Source organism: Poecilia reticulata, chromosome 17 (assembly GCF_904066995.2).
Source record: "Poecilia reticulata chromosome 17, P_reticulata-male-v2, whole genome shotgun sequence".
In the NCBI taxonomy this organism is placed as follows: Eukaryota; Metazoa; Chordata; class Actinopteri; order Cyprinodontiformes; family Poeciliidae; genus Poecilia; species Poecilia reticulata.
Genome location: NC_088846.1, coordinates 23,486,071 through 23,505,895, shown reverse-complemented (window position 1 = coordinate 23,505,895; position 19,825 = coordinate 23,486,071). Strand labels below are relative to the sequence as shown.

General features: G+C 37.2%; 1 protein-coding gene across 3 annotated transcripts; it reads left to right on the top strand.

Moving 5' to 3' along the window:
- Window positions 1-4,381: 4,381 nt before the first annotated feature.
- ralbp1 (ralA binding protein 1) lies at window positions 4,382-18,513 on the top strand. 3 transcript variants are annotated; one of them, XM_008434327.2, is made up of 10 exons: window positions 4,382-4,482; window positions 6,372-6,690; window positions 8,943-9,380; window positions 10,631-10,980; window positions 12,613-12,774; window positions 13,539-13,670; window positions 14,516-14,626; window positions 14,719-14,840; window positions 14,914-15,034; window positions 16,638-18,513. In XM_008434327.2, the coding sequence occupies exons 2-10, from the start codon at window positions 6,441-6,443 to the stop codon at window positions 16,944-16,946; spliced, it is 1,995 nt and encodes a 664-aa protein (XP_008432549.1). In that variant the 5' UTR covers window positions 4,382-4,482; window positions 6,372-6,440; the 3' UTR covers window positions 16,947-18,513. The 3 variants fall into 3 exon arrangements, with proteins under 3 accessions (XP_008432549.1, XP_081454290.1, XP_008432550.1); XM_081598164.1 differs by having other exon boundaries at window positions 4,393-4,482; window positions 6,388-6,690; XM_008434328.3 differs by lacking the exon at window positions 4,382-4,482 and adding an exon at window positions 4,494-4,582.
- Window positions 18,514-19,825: the final 1,312 nt, after the last annotated feature.

Sequence of the window (19,825 nt, the reverse complement as noted above, 5' to 3'; positions counted from 1 at the left end):
GGGAGTGTATCTGTCTCATAAACTGTCACAACATAGTAACAATTTAACAGACATGTTAAAAAAACAAACATATTTTTTAAATAAGAGTTGCACATTGCAGCTTTAAAAGACATTATAGTTCTGTAGTTACTGTTAATAGTTTGATTTTGGACTCATGAAATCCTGCTGTTTTGGTTCTTCTGTAGTAGTTACAGTAAGAGTCAGAATCTTATGTTTAATCTCTTTACAAACCATCAATCATATTCAGTTTTAAGCCCAATTTTTCAGTAGGAGTTTCTGCAACCAATAAATGAATGTTGGTCATTTGGAGTTCCACAAGGCTTCATTCTAGGAATCCTTTGAGATTTAATCTCCCTGTTTATAATTTTTCTATCTATATATGTTGGATTGTTTAAATGACGAAATTTAAACCCAAAAAACTGTTGATTTTTTTTTTCTAACAGGCTTAGAAAACAGGTGAATTAGCTTTTCTCACTCTTTACATGTGGCATTCCACAAGGCTTTATTCTTGGTACCATTCTGCTCTTTTTGTGAAATTCTTTGGAATCCATTTGTTGAGATTATATTCTGCCTAATATGATAGTCTGGCCCTAATACTAAGATTTATTTTTATTAATAGAATAAAGTCATAACATTATGATGATACAGTTATAGTGTTATGAAAATAAAGTGAAAGAAAAATGAGAATAAAGTTGTAATAATACAAGAATAAAGTAAGTTTATGGGAACGCCTATAATAATAAAAAATTTAAATGAGGAATGTTGAGCAACTTGTGAAGTTATACTTGAAGTATCGGTTTTACCAATAAAAAATATATCATTATATGGTACCCTTATTATGGTATAATATTTTATATGACATACATACTGAACCTTTAAAGTTTTTTGTTTTTAATCCAAGAAACAAATAAATTCAGTGGTCTAAAACAACACGTTTCAGTCAATGTCAGAGACTACTTCTTTAAAAAAATTATTTTAAAATATCTGCTCGTGCTTGTTGTATTTATATGGAAAAGGTGTGTCACAGAAGTTAACGGGTAAATGTTTTTCCCAGTTGCCTTTTCGGCCTCTCTAATCTTAGCTCAGTGTTTCACAAGTCAGGAAACGCATCATTTCCTGGGGAAACAAGGTTGTTATTCTTTCATTCTGGTCCACAGGTGTTCAGCTCTCAATGACCATCTCATGCAAGCCAAGAGGAAAACATTCCCTGATGCCAATCTCTCGCCACCGCACACAAATGCTCTTTGTTGTGCCAGTGCACTTTGAAAAAGCAGCGGGACGCCCTATCACTGATTATGTTCCCAATTGGCATGCCACAGCAACGTGCACAGACTCATCTTGCAGGCATACAATGGAACCTTGTCTGTCCTTTTCTTTTTAATTATTATTATATCGAGCCCTGACCTCGTTTCGCCACTGCAGCTGTGGTTTGGGGTGCAGACGGAGCCAACAAAAGATCATCAGAGGACTAATTTGTTTCATATGTCCCGATGACCACCAGCTCTATATCCCAACCACAGAGCCTTGGGAAAATACACGTGACTCAGAATAGCAAATGGTTTCCTCAAATTTAGTTTGCGCCGCTGCTCAGGGCTCTGTTTGACAGTTCCACCACCTGAAAGAAATCAGAAGTGAAGCCGAGATCAAAATGATACCACAGTCTAAACATTCTCCAAACCTAATTTGGCTGAAACACAGAGAATATTTATCACTGCACTGCTAAGACCTGGCAGTAAAACCTGAAGGAGTCCAAACACCAAGCCTGTAATGTTTCTTTTTTGGGTGTCCTGGTATGGCATGACGCTGCATTATTGGGTTAAATAATCACAGGGGATAAATATAAAGGTGGGTTTAAAAATAACCACAATTAATTTTAGAATAAAAATTCAAAAAAGAGCATCTTTGAGCTGCAAAAACACAAAATCTTACCAACTATTTTTGATCATATCAACTATTTTACAGGATTTCAGTAAGATATAGGAGCTTGTTTTAAGTCAATATAAGTTTCACTGCAAAACATAGGAAAGCTAACTTGTTATAAGTGAACTAATCTGCTAGTGAAAGTTATTAATTTAAAACAAACTCCTCTAAGATATTTGCACTAAAAACTAGATCAAAAATACTTTATAAGATTTGGAAAATGGTCTGAAAACAAGAACATTATTATTGTTTAATGCAGTAACCACTGAGACAACACTTCAAAAGCACAAAATCAAAGTATCTTTGTCTAGTTTCTAGTGAAAATATCTTAGTGCACTTGAAATAAGACAAAAATCATTCAAAAGTAACTTCACAAAATATAGGAGCTTGTTTTTAGTCAATAATTTCTTAATATTGAATAAAAAGTATTAGCTGCTCTGGCAGATTATTTTACTTTTAACATGGAGAGAATATCTTGTTATATGTGAAATAATCCTCCAGTGGAACAAGAACTTTTAATATATATATATATATATATATATATATATATATATATATATATATATATATATATATATATATATATATATATATATTATATCAATATTAAGTATAAATTTATTTACACGATATTAAACACAAAATACCGATTTTGTATTTCAGCAGTGTGACACTTTTGGATCAGGGACATGAAGAACAATATCTTTTTCATTTAATTTGTGCATAAATTTGCTGAAGCACCAAGCCAAACATTGATCCAATTCAACAGAAGAACAGACTCATAAGAGGAAAATTAAAGTTTCTAAATGATGAAACCTCAATCTAGAAATAAATCCAGCAGGAAGGAAATGCTGGAACTGAATCGAATAGGTTTTACTAACAGTCTGCACTGCAACAAAGTAATGACACCCTTTTAAACTTTACATTCTTCGTCTTCTGAGCAGATTGGGTTGTTTCTGTTTTATTTAGATGGAAAAAGTTTAAGTTTTATGGTGTAATTTTGTTAACCTCGCAAAAACCTGACAAATTTAAGACTTGCTGTAGATCTTAAGCTGAAGCTCAGCCATTCCAAGACCAAACGATCGTAATGTTGCTTCCTCCTCTGGATCTGCAGCTCATTAAACGTGGACTGAGGCGAACGGAGGGGACAAACATCCTGCGGTTTGATGAATCAGCACTGAGAGATAAAAAGGAGAGGAGCCATCTGACTTATCCATCACACAGTTTAAGAGCCAGCATCTGACATGAACAGATGATGCTTAGCATAAACTTCCCTGACCCAACTCCTTATTAATTAAAAAATATGGAAACGTGCCTCTAAACGCAACAGGAATAACAAATGTTCAAGAATGTTTTGACTGTGTTTCAAAAATATTTAGTCGGAATCAGGCATTTAATTTATAACACTATGTGTCTTTGTATGGACCCTTTGCAACTACGTCACTTAATCATTAGGCGCCATGATGGACGTCAGGAACGGGAGTTTTGAGCAGAGAGATTAAAATTGTTTTCCCAAATTGTTTTTTTCCCCAGTTTATTTATGGTTTCTACTTGTTCGAGTCAAACTAATTTGTCAGTGAACATAACACACCTGTTTAGGCTCATAAACGGCGGTATTTACAAAAATTGGATGTAGCTAGCTTAGAAACCGACCCATACCTCCTCCCTCTTGATCTATAGATCAAATTACCGACCTGAATTCACACCGCATGGTTTATATCACCATGTAGTAAAAAGCATTTCTCCTTACACCGGGGAAACATTAAAAACCTACAAAAGACTAAATGCTAGCCAGTTTTTTGCCATGTTTTTTTTTGGTAACCATGGAGCGGCACTGTCTCCATGGTTACCAATGATTAGACGTAGCTTCTCCATAATGCGATATTTAATGTCTTTCTAATCACACTTATTAAGTATGAACGCTAATCTTCTTAGCTTGTAAAAAAGTGTTCTCTACAAATTCACGATTTCACAGTTATGACTGTCCATCGCCGCTGTATCTTTCCTCAAAACTAATTAATTAACAGTTCAGCAGGTTATATACCGGATCTATTTAAGTTAGAACAGGGAGAAGTGCTTCCAATGTCAAAATATTTAGCTTATTGTATTTTCTTGACCTCAAAATGACAAAAGGCTCAGCAGACAGAAAATAAAATAACAACAAAGCTTGTGTTCAAATAAGTTTAATTTTAATTTTTGTTTAAAACATGTTTGTTTTTCATTCAGTAAAGTTACTCACGTGGGTGGAGAAGTGAGATATTTTGTTCTATTGAAAGTACACTTCACTATAATAAAAAAGTATGGTGTAATATAACTACTTCTAATGTTTTCCCCCCAAAAAGGCTACTTAAATAAATGCAACTGAGTAAACTGAGTAGTTACTACCTACATCTGGATATTAGATATTTGATTTCTTTTACTTGTCTGGTCTGCTTTACCTAAATATCAATTTTAACTTCATTTCCCATGACGCACTTGTGCATTCACGCATGCGCTGTAGAGTTTATTTGGTATATACACACAACCGGAAGCTCCACTGTGGGATTGCCCGACCAAGACTTGGTAAAGTTTATATTCTTTTAAATCTTACCCTGTAAAAATTAGAGAACGACTGTCTGAAAATAAGTTTTTGCATCTGCCTGGGAATTTATTAGGGTAACCAGTAAGTATTTATGAATATATCAGCTGGTTTTGTCGTAACCGACATGTTTCCAGCTAGCTGAAGTAACGTTAGCAGATGGGCCCCTTCTCCATTCAGACCAGAGCTCCACTTTATGGCTGTTTGAAGGAAAATACGCTTCAAAATACGCATTGACAACAAATCGTGGTATTATAATAGCAGTATAATTAAACAGGACTGGCTGTGTGGAGTTAGTTTGTTCAAATAGGACAGAAATGAATTGTAAATTGTGATGTCGATCTACCAAAGCAAACAAGGGGGAGATTAAAGTTGACGCTGCTGACGCTGATTAGTCGTTTTCTACAGTTTAAGCCAGTGTTATATTTACACAGTGGTTTGTATAACTGGTCATTTCTGTATTGTTGTATTGCGCCATGTTTTTACTTTACAGATAACAGCTGCGTTAGTCCTTGAAGCCACATCTCCTTTTAGGGTCATTTCATCTGCTTCCTAATACACTTTACAGCATCTCAGGTTCCTTTTTGTTTTCGTTGCTGCAGTAATAAATCAAGTCACTGCCCTGCTTTTCAAGCTGTCTGCAGGCATCAGATGCATGAATGGTGGGGTCACATGAATAAATGACTGTATGTTGTTGTTTTTGAATGGCAGAAGCCCCATCTGCTGGGTGGAGACCACAGCTGCAATCAAGAGGTTGTTGTTTATTTGGGCTGACTTTGCTTTAAGTTTGGAGTTTGCAAATCACTTGCATAATATTTCTGTTTTCTCAGGTTGAGGTTAGCCGGTTCTGCTTTTGTTTCCACACCTGAGATTAAGAGATGCGTTAGAAAATGTGTGTCAATCATGTTTTGTTTTAAAATATCTAAGCTGATATGGGGTTGAATATTTTACTACTTAAATACTTGTCACAAGAAACTGAGTAAAATTAAGTTGCTATTTAGATTTTCACTTAATAGGTGGCATATTTCTAAATTGTATTTATGTATTTAGACCAATTAGGTAAGTTAGAATATTATTACAAAATTGTATAGATTAATTGGATCTTTGTTTGTCACACAGACACAATTTCTGTCTTTTGTCAAATAGATATGAAAGATAAGCATAAAATATCTGTTTGAACTGTATTTTATTCTAATTCAGCAATAATTTGTATCATATCAAGACCTGCAGCTGTTTCTTGAATTAAAAGGTCAGTCGGAGAAAAAAAAAATACAATTTATACTTCTGCCAGTAACAATTATTGAAGTAATTGATTATTCTTACAATTAATCGGATAAAAAATTGGCCCATTCTGCAGCTTTTTCATTCAACAACTCAAGGTTTTTAAATGCAATATTATAAATACATTGAAACACACAAAAAAACAAAGAATAAATTTAAGTAAAAAAATGTGCTACAGCCAACATTTATTTAATGAATTTAAAAATCTGTTAATTATTTGACAATTGACTAATTTGATAAAAATGGGCAAATTCTGCAGATTTTTCATTTAACTAATTAAGCTTTAACATTAGAAGAACTTTACATAAATATATATTTTTTATTTTGAATTAAAAATCTGAAACAGTTTTGACTTAATTACTGCTCTGAATATGTTCTTTCAGCAATTGATATTTATTTAATGATTACTCGATTACTAAAGTAGTGAACGATTATTTTGATAATAGATCAATAACTACTAATTGGACTAAAAGCCCTAATAATTTGCTTCTGTATTACACTGATCACTTTAGAGTTACTTCTTGTCAATCAGGTCACATTAAAATCTACTGTAGGAAAAGTGTCGACTCCTCTTGTTCCTGTTTCCACCCAGGTCTCCACCTGTGCAGGTGTGATGGAGGCGTGACGTGTCAGTCAGTGGAGCGATACAACCAGACCAGACATGACCGAGTGCTTCCTGCCGCCCAGCAGCAGCCCTGCCGAGCAGCGCCGGGCCGATCACCCAGGAGGCGTGGCCCGCACCCCGAGCTCCGAGGAGATCAGCCCCACCAAGTTCCCGGGCCTGTACCGCACCGGCGAGCCGTCGCCGCCTCACGATGGACATCACCACGAGCCGCCGGACCCGTACGTCTCAGACGACGACAAGGAGCACAGCAAGAAGAAGAACAAGTTCAAGAAGAAGGAGAAAAGGAGTAAGAAGTGGCTTCACTTTCTGAGAGTGTTGATTTTATTTGTATAGCACATCTCAGGAACAATCATGAAAATGTCATAAAACACCGAGTTCCTGTAAATCTAGACTAAAAACCCACCTGTTCAGAGTCGCTGTGAACGATGATGAAACACTGACCAACATTTTGATGTGTAACGACAAAATGTAGTGTCTACTAGTTTACTCTGTAGAGGAGCGCTGTTGTGATGACTTCCTGAAAGAAGGAAGTTTCAGAAAAAGAAGAAGTTTTTAAAATGACAGAGGTCCAATTACAAGGGGTTAAATTATGAATATACCACTTTTATATCCAACAAAGGTAACATAGTTACTTGATTATGCTATTAAATAGCACTATGTGCCTGGAAAACACATATTTGCACCTTTAAAGCAAAATTCACGGCTGAGTACAGCAGCCTAACTCTCCTCGCTCTTCTTTTTACTTATGTTTGCGACTCTGCATCGCTGACCACAGTATAAGGCCGCGCTGCTGTGAACTTGGTAACCCTACACAGGAGAGACTCTTTTAGGTCAAAATAGGTAAAGCGATGAATCTGCATTATGTAGCATTAATGTGTTAAATGTTTTAGATTAAATGCATAATAAATGTGCATCTGTTTGCAGCCCTATTTATGTCCAAATGCAAACATTGAGTTGGTTTCATGACCAACAGCAACTTATTTGGATTTAAAGTGACAGGAGGACCTCGGAGAGCTGATAGGCAGAACTGAGCAGAATAAAGTCTTATTATCTATGAATGATTTTGTGCAAAATATGTAAAAAACATGTTTTATGTGGCCAGAAGACCCTTTCTTAACGTGTTCACGGAGACATAGTAGGTCACCTCTAAAGTAATTAGAGCTGGTTAAAGACTTTTGCACAGAACTGAACATTGCTGATACGGCAGGACAGTGCATTTATGGAAACAGATAAGAGATGTTTCCACTTTCCCATCCTGTTCTCCCCCATAGCGTGGGCTGTTTGTCCACTTTGTGTCATCATTTTTCCACATCTGGAAGCAGCTCCAACCACACACTGCAAAAACACAACATTTAAATGCCAAAAGTATTTTTGGTCTAGTTTCTACTGCAAACATCTCAGCACACTTGAAGTAAGACAAAACTAACTTACAAGTAACTTTTCAGTAAGACATAGGAGCTTGTTTTAAGCTAATAATTCCATAATATTTATTTAAAAATACTTATTTTTCTAAAAAAAAAAGAAATTTTTCCTATAAGTGAAGTAATCTGCCAGTACAACTAGTAGTATTATCAATATGAGAGGAGTAGAGTACCCAAAAGTTGTACTCAAGTTGGAGTAGCACTACTTCAACATATTTTTACACAAGTAGTCGTCCAAGAAATTACTCAAGTAAGAGTAAAAAAGTATTTTGTAAAAAGTCTACTCAAGTACTGAGTAACTGATCAAATTATCAATCAGATAATAATTAAATGTTCCATAATCAGATGAACCAAAAAGTAAAGTTAAGTGGAAATTGTGGTATTTTAAGGATGAAAATGACATTAATTCATATAAATAACAAAATAAAAAATTTCCAAATCAGTTTCTTTCAATATAAAACTTGTGAAACTTTAACAAAAACTGCAGGTGTGTGTCTGAGTCTGGTGGATTTTTGGTTAAAACGTTTTTGTTTCTCACTCAATATGTAGAGAATTCAGAAATTTTACTCAGGTAAAAGAAGAGATACTTTATAATAAAATTACTCAAGTAAAAGTAAAAAGTATGGCACAGTAAAAACACTCCTAAAAGTCAATTTTTCCCAATTAAGTCTAATTGAGTAAATGTAACTAGTTACTAGCCAACTCTGATCAATGTTAAGTAATTATTTATCTAAAACAAATTCTCACATCTTGCTGAAAATATATTTCTAAGTCAGTTTTGTCTTATTTCAAGTGTAATAAGATATTTGTAGTAGAAACTAGAGTTGGTGAGATTTTGTGTTTTTGCAGTGCAGTGACCCAGTGAGAGAAAGGAGGGAGTGGATGATTCCCAGTGAAGGTGTGGAAGAGTCGACTGGCTGGAAATCTACCTAAACGACGTGTTTGTAGAGAGGAGAGGTGCTGAGGGAGCTGAGCTAAATCAGCAGCTGACCTCTTTTCCCTGTTCTCTCTCTTCACCCTCTTCCTGTTTCGCTGCCGTCGTCGTTCTGCTGTAGGAGCGTTTGATTATTTTTTTTCCTCCTCTCAGATTTAACCCCGTTTCTTCCTCGTGTTGCAGCTGAGGGATACGCCGCCTTCCAGGAGGACAGCTCGGCGGACGAAGCCGAGAGCCCGTCCAAGATGAAGCGCTCCAAGGGTATCCACGTGTTCAAGAAGCCCAGCTTCTCTAAGAAGAAGGAGAAGGACTTCAAGGTGAAGGAGAAGGAGAAGGGCCCCAAGGAGGACAAGGCCAAGGAGAAGAAGTCCAAGGACCTGACGGCCGCCGACGTGGTCAAACAGTGGAAGGAGAAGAAGAAGAAGAAGAAGCCAGCCTCAGAGGCTGAGCCGGTCCCGGTGGAGACCCCTACCGTCAGACCCATCTTTGGAGCGCCGCTGGCCGAGGCTGTGAAGAGGACGGCTCTGTACGACGGCATCCAGCTGCCGGCCGTCTTCAGGGAATGCGTGGACTACATCGAGAACTACGGCATGAAGTGTGAGGGCATCTACAGGGTCTCAGGTATCCAATTTAATCTGTTTATCATGCAGCACCAGTTCACAGTTTATCTAAAAAACACAATTTCATTCAATTATGTTGACCCAAGTTGTTCAAAGTAGGGTCCGGGGTCCATTTCTGGTCCCTGGAATCTTGACTTGACTACAATTTAAGAATAAATGAGGACAAAACTCACTTTTCTTTTTAGATGTGGTTGATATGGACTTAAAGTTTAGTTGCAATAACAGCAGAGTTGGTTAGTAACTATTTACATTTACTCACTCACATTTATTTGAGTAATTTTTGGGAATAATTTACTTTTAGGAGTGTTTTTACTACACCGTACTTTATTTTTTTTATGAAGTATCACTATTCTTCCTTGAGTAACATTTCTGGATTCTCTACCCACTGTATGAAGAACAAACATGTTTTAACCAAAAATTCCCAAAAAAGTTTTATATTGAAATAAATTGATTTGGAAAATTTTTTCTTTCTAATTTTGTTATTTTCTGTATAAGTTATTCATATGAATTATCTTAATTTTGATCTTTAAAATACCAAAATTGCCGCATAACTTTATGTTTTGCTCAGTTTGATGATGTAATTTGTTTGATCCGTTTCTCAGTACTTGAGTGACCTTTTTCCAAATACTTATTTACTCTTACTTGAGTAATTACAGCTAATTTTGACTTTTACTACAGTTAAAAATATACAAAAGTGGTGCTACTTTTACTTGAGTACTTATTTGGGTACTCTACACACATCTGAAGCTAACTAGCTAGCAAAAAGCTAGCTAGCTAGATATATTCTTGCTAGTTAGCTAGCTTCCTTGCTAGCTAGTTAGCTTCCCTACTTAGCTAACTACTAGCTAAATAGAGTCGCTAACTACGCTTGCTAACTAGTTAGCAAGGGTTTGCTAACTACCCTGATAGCTATCCTTGCTAACTAGCTTCACCCTTCTAGCTAACTCGCCAGCTTGCTATACTCAAGTAAGAGTAGCTAGCACTACTTCAACATATTTTTAGTGTAGTAAAAGTCAAAATTTGCCCTCCAAGAAATTATTCACATAAGAATAAGGTTAGCTAACTTTCCTTATATCCATCATGGTTAAATGTAGATTAATGTTTTTCTTAGGCATTGGCTCACTTCTCTTTCCAGACCATATTAGTCTTAAGTCTTAAAATCCTTTCAGAAAGAAGTCCTACATTTGAGTTGTTGAAACTTGAAGAACCCTGGTTGTCAGAAAAAAGCCTTTCTTTATTTCTTCTTGGCAGGTATGAAGTCCAAAGTGGATGAGCTGAAAGCGGCTTACGACCGGGAGGAGTGTCCCTGCCTGGAGGAGTACGACCCGCACACGGTGGCCAGCCTGCTGAAGCAGTACCTCCGGGAGCTGCCGGAGAACCTGCTGGTCCGGGACCTGACCCAGCGCTTCGAGGACGCCTGCGGCCGGCCGGCGGAGGCCGACAAGCTGGCGGAGTTCCACAAGCTGCTGGCCGAGGTGCCGACGGAGAGCCGCCTGCTGCTCTCCTGGCTCGTCACGCACATGGACCACGTCATCGCCAGGGAAACGGACACCAAGATGAACATCCAGAACATCTCCATCGTCCTCAACCCGACCATTCAGGTCAGCAGGCAGACCAGACCGCAGGAGGCAAAATATCTGGGTCTAGATATATCTGCTGTTAATGTAAAACAACTGTCCATCCATCCATCCATTGCTTCATCCATCCATCCATTAGTTCGTCCCTCCATTGGGTCATCCATTCATCCATTGGATCATCCATCTGTCTAGTGGTTGATCCATCCTTTGATTCACCCATCCACTGGTCGGAACATCTGTCCATCTATCCGTCCACCAATCCATCCATCAATTTATCATACATCCATGTAATCCATCTAACCATAATTTTTTCCATCAAAAATTCATCAATCTATTGTTTCTTTATCATTTATCAGTTCGTTCATCTATAAACCCTGTGCTTGTTGTAGTTTCCATATAAAGTATGTCCATCATATAAATGTGGTTAATTATTTTAAATCTGGGCGTTGTGTCATGTAGCGGTTAGAGCGGTCACCCTGTTTCCTGAAGCTTCGGTCCTCGACGCAGCCATTCTGGTTTGATTTCTGACTTTATTTCGTGTCACTCCCGTTATCCCCTTCATCTCTCTGCCCACTTCCTGCCTGGTAACTCTCAATGGAGACAACTAATGCCAAAACATCTTCAAAGTTAGACTCATAAAATACCTTAAAACTCTCTGATTTTGAATCTGGAAAACGTGAAATTATGACGTAAAAAGTTAGTAGTAACCCTCAATGTTCCCCTAGCAACAAGTTTAGTGAGTTTTTATTGGTTCTCTCATGAGTTTATGTCTGACCCGCTGGCCCAGTTCAGTGCAGCTAATTTATCCCCACTGGAGCCATCTCTATGGCTGTTCCACTTATTCTGAGCCAGAAACATGTCTGTTTAAATAAACATGCAGGAGTCCAGGATTAGTGTAATGAGGACAAATAAATATTCAGAAATTTTTAGAGAAGCTGCTCCAGAAACCTATCAGCTGGCAGGTGGAAACATTTCACTCTGCAACGGACACAAAGATGAACATCCAGAACATCAATCCGGCCATTCAGGTCAGCAGGCAGACCGGACCGCAGGACGGAAAATATCTGAGTCTAGATATATCTGCTGTTAATCTAAAACATCCGTCCATCCATCCATTGGTTCATGCATCCATTGGTTCAGCCATCCATTGGTTCATCCATCCATCCATTGGTTCAGTCATCCATCGGTTCATCCATCCATCGGTTCAGCCATCCATCGGTTCATCCATCCATCGGTTCAGCCATCCATCGGTTCATCCATCCATCGGTTCATCCATCCATCGGTTCATCCACCCATCGGTTCAGCCATCCATTGGTTCATCCATCCATTGGTTCATCCATCCATTGGTTCAGCCATCCATCCATTAATTAGTCCGTCCGTCCGTCCGTCCATCCGTCCGTCCGTCCGTCCGTCCATCCATCCATCCATCCATCCATCCATCCATCCATCCATCCATCCATCCATCGCTCTCTCTCCCTCTCTCTCGCTCTCTCTTTCTTCCCTTCTTTCCATCCGTTCCACCCGTCTGTTTAAATAAACACGTCTGATCCAGGATCAGTGTAATGAGGACAAATAAATATTCAGGAATTTTCAGAGAAGCTGCTCCAGAAACCTTCCAGCTGGCAGATGGAAACGTTTCCTTCTCCTTCCTTTCAGATCGGGAACCGTGTTCTCTACATCTTCTTCACCCACGTGAAGGAGCTGTTTGGGGACGTTGTCCTGAAGCCGGTGGTGCGGCCGCTCCGCTGGTCCAACATGGCGACCATGCCCGCTCTGCCTGAGACCCAGGACAACATCAAGGAGGAGATTCGGCGGCAGGTTGGTTTCAGTCCACCATCTTTTTCTCGTTTTCATCGGCTCAATGTGTAAAGAAGGGAGCATTATTGCAAAAGAACTGTTAAAGTAGTAACTTTTTAGAAAAAAATTCCTTTCGGAGTAGATTTTACCATGCTTTCACTTGAGTAAAATATGTTAGAGTGGTACTCGTGTATTCTGCCTACCTCTGATTAAAACATAAGTTGTTTTTTTAACCATAAAAAAAAAAAAAAAAGAATCGGAATTGTAAAAATTTGATTTATATTTTTTTTCCTCCCTGATCTTAAGTTTTCTACAGGAGAAAATTCTAATAACATTAATAAATGCAGTTGTATTTACATGTTTTTACGTTTTAAATTAATTAAAATTAACCTGAAATTAAATTCCTAACCTGTGTTTAGATAATAATTTTAAAATTTTAGGGATATTTATTTTTATTTCTTTCTATGTTTCCAAATTTTTAAAAAACATTTACAATGAAAGACGAGAAAAAAGGTTATTTTTTTTATTTTTTCACAATATTAACTTGTGAGCACAAGCATGTTTACAACAGAGTGAACCTCAGATTTTATTTCTTCCACCGTTGTTCTAAAACTAGCGCATAAAAACTACCGAACAAGTATGTTTGAGTCTGAATAAGTTTGGAAACACTGCAGGAACCCGGTCTTGGTGTTGTTACAGCCGTTTGTTGTTGTGTTTGACGCCTGCATGCTTGTCAGGCTCGTTGTTTTGGCTCAGTGTGAACCAGTGAAGATGTGTGTGTCCAGGAGTTCCTGCTGAACTGCCTGCACAGAGACCTGCAGGCGGGCGTGAAGGACCTGTCCAAGGAGGAGCGGCTCTGGGAGGTCCAGAGAATCCTGACAGCTCTCAAACGCAAGCTGAGGGAGGCCAAGCGGCAGGTAACGATCCCGTCGTCCGGAATGATCAATTATAGATGAAGGAAAACTCAGGAGGCAAAAAAATCACAGCAGACATTTAGCTGTTGCTGAATCCTGCATAAATTCAGATTTATCGATTATTAAAATTATGGAATTAAATTGTATTAATCAATAACTGCAGCTCCATCGTTATGCTTATAACAAAACATTTTCCCCATGTTACAAATAAAATAATCTGCCAGTGGAACTATAAGTTTATCAATATTCAGGAATTATTTATCTAAAATGAGCTCAGATTTATTTTTACTTTGTCTTATTTCAATTGTACATTTGCGTTAGAAGTTAGGTTGAAAATACTTGATAAAATGTTGCTTTTCTGCAGCTTGTCATTTGAAAATGGTCTCAAAATAACAATATTATAGTTTATTACAGTAATTGCTGGGACAACACCGCAAAAACACAAAATCTTATCAAACATTTTTTGTCTGGTTTCTAGTGCAAATATCTTCGCTTTGTCTTATTTTAAGTGTTCTAGTTTACGAGTAATTTTTCAGTAAGACGTATTAGTTTGCTTTAAGTCAGTAATTTCTCAATATTGAGGAAATTGTGCTAGTTCCAGATTATTTCACTTATAACAAGACATTCTCCCCATGTTAAAAGTTAAAAAATCTTATTCAATTTTCATGAATTATTGACCTAAAACGATGCTGAAGAGTTGCTTGTAAGTTTGTTTTGTGATAACATATTTGAACTAGTGACTAGACCCAAAATACTTGTAAGATTTTGTTTTCTTTGAATCTACATCTGATTTTCCTTTGGAATAAAGCTTATTTCTGTTCTATTCTTTTTCATTCGTGTTGTTTCAGGAGTGTGAGAGTAAGATAGCACAAGAAATCGCCAGTCTCTCAAAGGAGGACGTGTCCAAAGAGGAAATGACTGAGAACGAAGAGGAAGTCATCAACCTGCTTTTGGCACAGGTGACTCATTCATACACTTTCATGTGACTAAATCACCAGCATGCCAGTAAATTCAGCATTAAAATTCTGCACAACTTCTTTTGGGTGATCAGGAGAATGAGATCCTGACCGAACAGGAGGAGCTGATCGCGCTCGAACAAGTGCTGCGGAGGCAAATCGCCACCGAGAAGGAAGAAATCGAGAGGCTGAGGGCGGAAATCGCAGACATCCAGAGGTAGCAGAAGAGCAGAGAATCGTTTTAATTTGTGTGATTATAACGTGGTAACAGCGGCATGTTTCCTCATCAGTCGGCAGCAGGGTCGCAGCGAGACGGAGGAGTATTCCTCAGACAGCGAAAGTGAGAGTGAAGATGAGGAAGAGCTGCAGATGATACTGGAAGACCTGCAGAAACAAAACGAGGAACTAGAGGTGAGAAATGTTCAGGATGGTTTAAAGGCCTGTTTGGGCACCAAGAGTGTAAAGTTAAAAGAAATGCTTGATAAAACTAAGAGCTTGCAAAAGTACTCCTACCCTTTAAACTTTTTTATTTTGAAACAAAAATCTAACATGCATTTGTGCTTCACTGTATTTAAGCCTCCAAGAAGTTATTAAATTACTACAATCAACTACTACTTTAGTAATCATTGACTGGAGTTCACAGCCTGAAAAAAGGCCATTTGCTAAAAGAAAAACACTCTGACAGCAGTAATTAAACCAAAACTGTACAAATATGTTACATATTTGCGTTTAAGATTCAAATAAACCATCCAGTGGCTTAACTTAGCTTTACCTGGTTCATATTAAGTAAAAAATCTCCTGTTAATCCCCTTTTGCATCCCATTATTAATCAGTTAATCCACAAACTAGTCAGCAGATCAGCCCTACACTATATTAAGCAGAAAGAGCCGAGCCTCTCACATATTGATGTTAGAAATATTTTTTATCTACAGCTGCATCGTTTGCTACAAATGATTAAGCGTTCACTAAAGAAATGCTGTTTCTGGATGTTGTACAAAAATGCAAACGTGCAGAAATTACCCATGAGAAAAAGAAAAAAGCATTAATGACAGTACTAATAAAAACCTACCCTATAATAATGAACAAACTTGTATTTAAGAGCGTAAAACAATAAAACAATATATGGTGCCTGATCAACCAGTAGGACTTGATTAAAGAAACAAAGGAAATATTTCTAAGTCTGCTAAAATTATTGTTGCATTTATGGAAATGAGATGTTTATTTTTTCATTGAAGCAAGGAATAAAATTGTTTATTTGCAGTTTTTGATGTATTTTAAATATTGTATACAAAAGGCTTAAGAGTTTAAATAAAAAAAATTGACTAATTGTGAGGATAATATATTAATCAACAGAAGAAAAGGATATTTGTCACACCAATCAATCAACAGAATAATTGATTAATACTCAGAACAAGCAATTAATTGTGAAAATAATTGATTGCGAGAATAGTTGATTAATCATCAGAATACTCGACTAATCAACAGGATAATCGATTAATCGTGAGAATAATATATTAATCGACAGAACGATCTATTGTCAGAACAAAAGATCATCACAACAATTAACAGAATAATCGATTAATAGTCAGAATAAGCAATTGATTGTGTGAATAATTGTCAGAATAATTGATTAATCATCAGAATACTCGACTAATCAACAGAATAATCGATTAATCGTGAGGATAATATATTAATCGACAGAACGATCTATTGTCAGAACAAAAGATCATCACAACAATTAACAGAATAATCGATTAATAGTCAGAATAAGCAATTGATTGTGTGAATAATTGTCAGAATAATTGATAAATCATCAGAATAATCGATTAATCAACAGAACAATCGTTATGAGGATAAATTAATCATCAGAGCAGTTGATTAATTGTCAAAATAATCTTTTAATCAACAGAATAATTGCTTGATTGTGAGAATAATCAATTAATTGTCAGAATAATCAATTACTAAAATAGTCGTTAGTTGCAGCCACTGAAGTATGGACATTGTTTCCCTCCAGAACAAAAACACCCATCTGAACCAGGCCATCCACGAGGAGCAGGAAGCCATCCTGGAGCTCCGCGTCCAGCTCCGCCTGCTGCAGAGCCACAAGCAGCAGCAGCAGCAGCAGGAGATAACCGTCCCGCCGCCGGCCGAACAAGCTCCTCCCACTCAGCCGAGCCCGGAGGCCCGCAGCGAGGAACAAACCAAACGCTCCATCTCCACCGTGGCCGCCACTGGAGACGCACCCGCCCCAACCAACGGGAAGCCACTGAAGGATCCTTCAAAGCCGTCACCGAGCAAAGACAGACGAGACACCAACATGTGAGACGAGCGACAGTCGTCTCCGCAGATGGTCAGTTCACCTGCAGCATTGGTTACCAAAAACAGGAAACTGAACACCTGTATCCTCTGCGGCATCCTGACTTTGTTTCCCTTCACTGCAAAACAAAAAACCTAGAAACAGAGTAGCAGCCGTCGCAGATGATCCGCTACCTCTGTGGAAACTCCCAGGGACCATTTCATTCAAATCTGCTGTGCCAAGCCTGTTTAAAGGAGGATTAGAGGGTGACGATGATGGATGTGAGAGAGATTAGAGTTTATTTTTCACTAATAATTAAATCGAGAAATTATCACAAAATGTAAGATTGTTGCAAGTCCCTCAAATTTGACATCACCGACCACTGTGCCATAACTCAAGTCGCCAGAGAACCACGAATACGAGCGCTGGACGACTTCTGATCGGTCTCTCTGTATATTTTAAACTTCAGTATCATTCTAACAATATACATACACTGCAAAAACACAAATCTTACCAAGTATTTTGTCTTGTTTCTAGTGTAAATATCTTCGTAACCTTGAAATATGACAAAATTAACTAACAATTAGCTGTTCAGCAAGATATAGGAGCTTGTTTTAGGTCAATAATTACTTGATTATTGACTTCTATTGGTAGATTATTCCATGTATTTCATAATAAACAGGCACTGTGCTGTTACCTAGCAACCCCAGCCAAGCTCAGCTCATCACCTAGCAACCCGGTTCTAGTTCCACTGGCGGATTATTTCACTTATAAAATGGGAAAAATGTTTTATGAGTGAAATATTCAACTGGTGAAACTAGTACTTTACAGTCAATATTAAGGATTTATTACCTAAAACAAGCTCATATATCTTGCTGAAAAGTTACTCATAAGTTACTTTTGTCTTATTTAAAGTGTTTAAACATGTTTGTACTAGAAGCAAGACAAAAATACTTGCATTACGTTTTTGCAGTGTGTCATGCTCAATAAATGCCCTGATTTAATTTACAGCTTTTTAGTGACATATAGAGCTCTATTGCTGTTTTTTGAAATGAAAACTGAAGCAGAAAAACCTCAATTCCATCACAGCAAAATGTAAACAAGTGCACTCACCGGAAACATGGAGGTTTTAGGTCTAATGTTGATGTAGCACATCTGTGGGTATGTTTTATGTGGGATGTGTGAAGAAACCACTGAAGGGTGTTGTAGGTTATTTGTGTGCAGTTTATTTTTATTATTATTATTATATTATATTTGTGTTCCATCATTTCATCACAGATCCTTGACTCCTGGAAGGGACTGTCATCATTCAGATGCAACTTAAAGCGAAGGCGTGGTCTTTATTGTAAATTATAGCAATGTATTTTGAGCTCTTATGTTCTCATATGTTGATTTTTATATCATTACTGATTTGTAGAGATGATTATAGTGTGGCTGCCCATGCTTTTGTCTCAGGCTGGATATAACTGTATTAATCCTGTGACAGAAACCTACACAAGAGCTTCTCCTGGGGCTATTTTCACATTGTTTGGAGCTTTTGTACCAGACTGTTGCTGGCAGACTAATGCTGTGAAGAATAAAGTGTTGATCTGAATCTCTGCTTGTTGCTCACAGCCTGAAAGTTTGGGGGTTTTACTCTGAAAGTGTCAGAATTTTCCACTTTTTAGGTCCCAGTCTAATTAAGTGTTCCTTTTTAATATAAGGGTGTTGGAGAGCGATCCTAAAGCGATAAAACTGGTTCTTTAAAAGGATTTTTGTCAATTGTGACAAAAAAAAAATTCAGCGAGAAAATCACAAGCTTAAATTCTGACTCTAATCTCAAAATTCTGAGAAAAGAAGTTAAGAATTTTGAGATAAATAAAAAGTCAGAATTCTTCTTATTTCAGTTTTCATAATCCTCTTCCATACATTTGTCTAGTTTTACCTGTACACTATTTGTACCGCACCTTTCTGACATCATTAAGTAGGTTGAAACCAATACATTTTCCACTAACATAAAGAAATTAAAGATGACTCTGCAAAGTCAATTTCTAAGACTTTGGGACTCCAGAGTACCAAAGAGTAAAGACGCACAGAGAGCGTCTTTATCCACAAATAGTGGAAACATAGAACATGTTAAAGCAGTAACTGGTACTAAAAACATCCTGATGATTCTTTCTACATATTGCATAAAATTGATGCTAAATATCTGAAAAACATCATAGCAACAATGTCCATCCATCGTCTCATGACCTCAAATCTAAGTACTAAAATCTCAAAAACAAATGTTTTGGAATGGGCTATGCAAAGTTTTGACTTAATTCAAATTGAAATGTGGCTGAAGTGAAACAATTCTGCAAAGTAAAGTGGGCAAAAATTCCTCCTGAGCAAGAAAACTTTTTTTTTTGGTACATTATTTGGATACAAATACAACTCTTCTACAATATAATCTGCGATACAATAAAGCGTCCAATCTTATGTGAGTTTAAAAACATGGAAGCCAGCTGCAGTTTGAGGAACATTTATTTTCTTCTGTGGTTTTCGGGAAACACAACCCTAAGGAAAAACTTAAGGTTGTTGACTAAGTCTCTGTTTAGTGCAGGCTTGTCCATGTTAGGATTAATCTGTAAGTATCTTAGATGCTATTTAGAAAAAGAAAAACACAACAAAACAGTTAACAGTTCTGCTAATGTTGATGTGATATCACAGATACATTAATGATTTAATCGGACACCAACACAGCTGATCTGCTTTCTTGTGCAGTTATTTTGGCAATATTCTACTTTTCTTTCTCTGAATTTTGCAGTGCTAACACTTGTAAGCCATCATTATTAAACCTAAGAATTATTTTGTGAAATGTGTACCTATTTACGCCATTCTAACTTTTTAAGATGAAAAAGATGTTACTGAAAATGTTTTGAAAAATG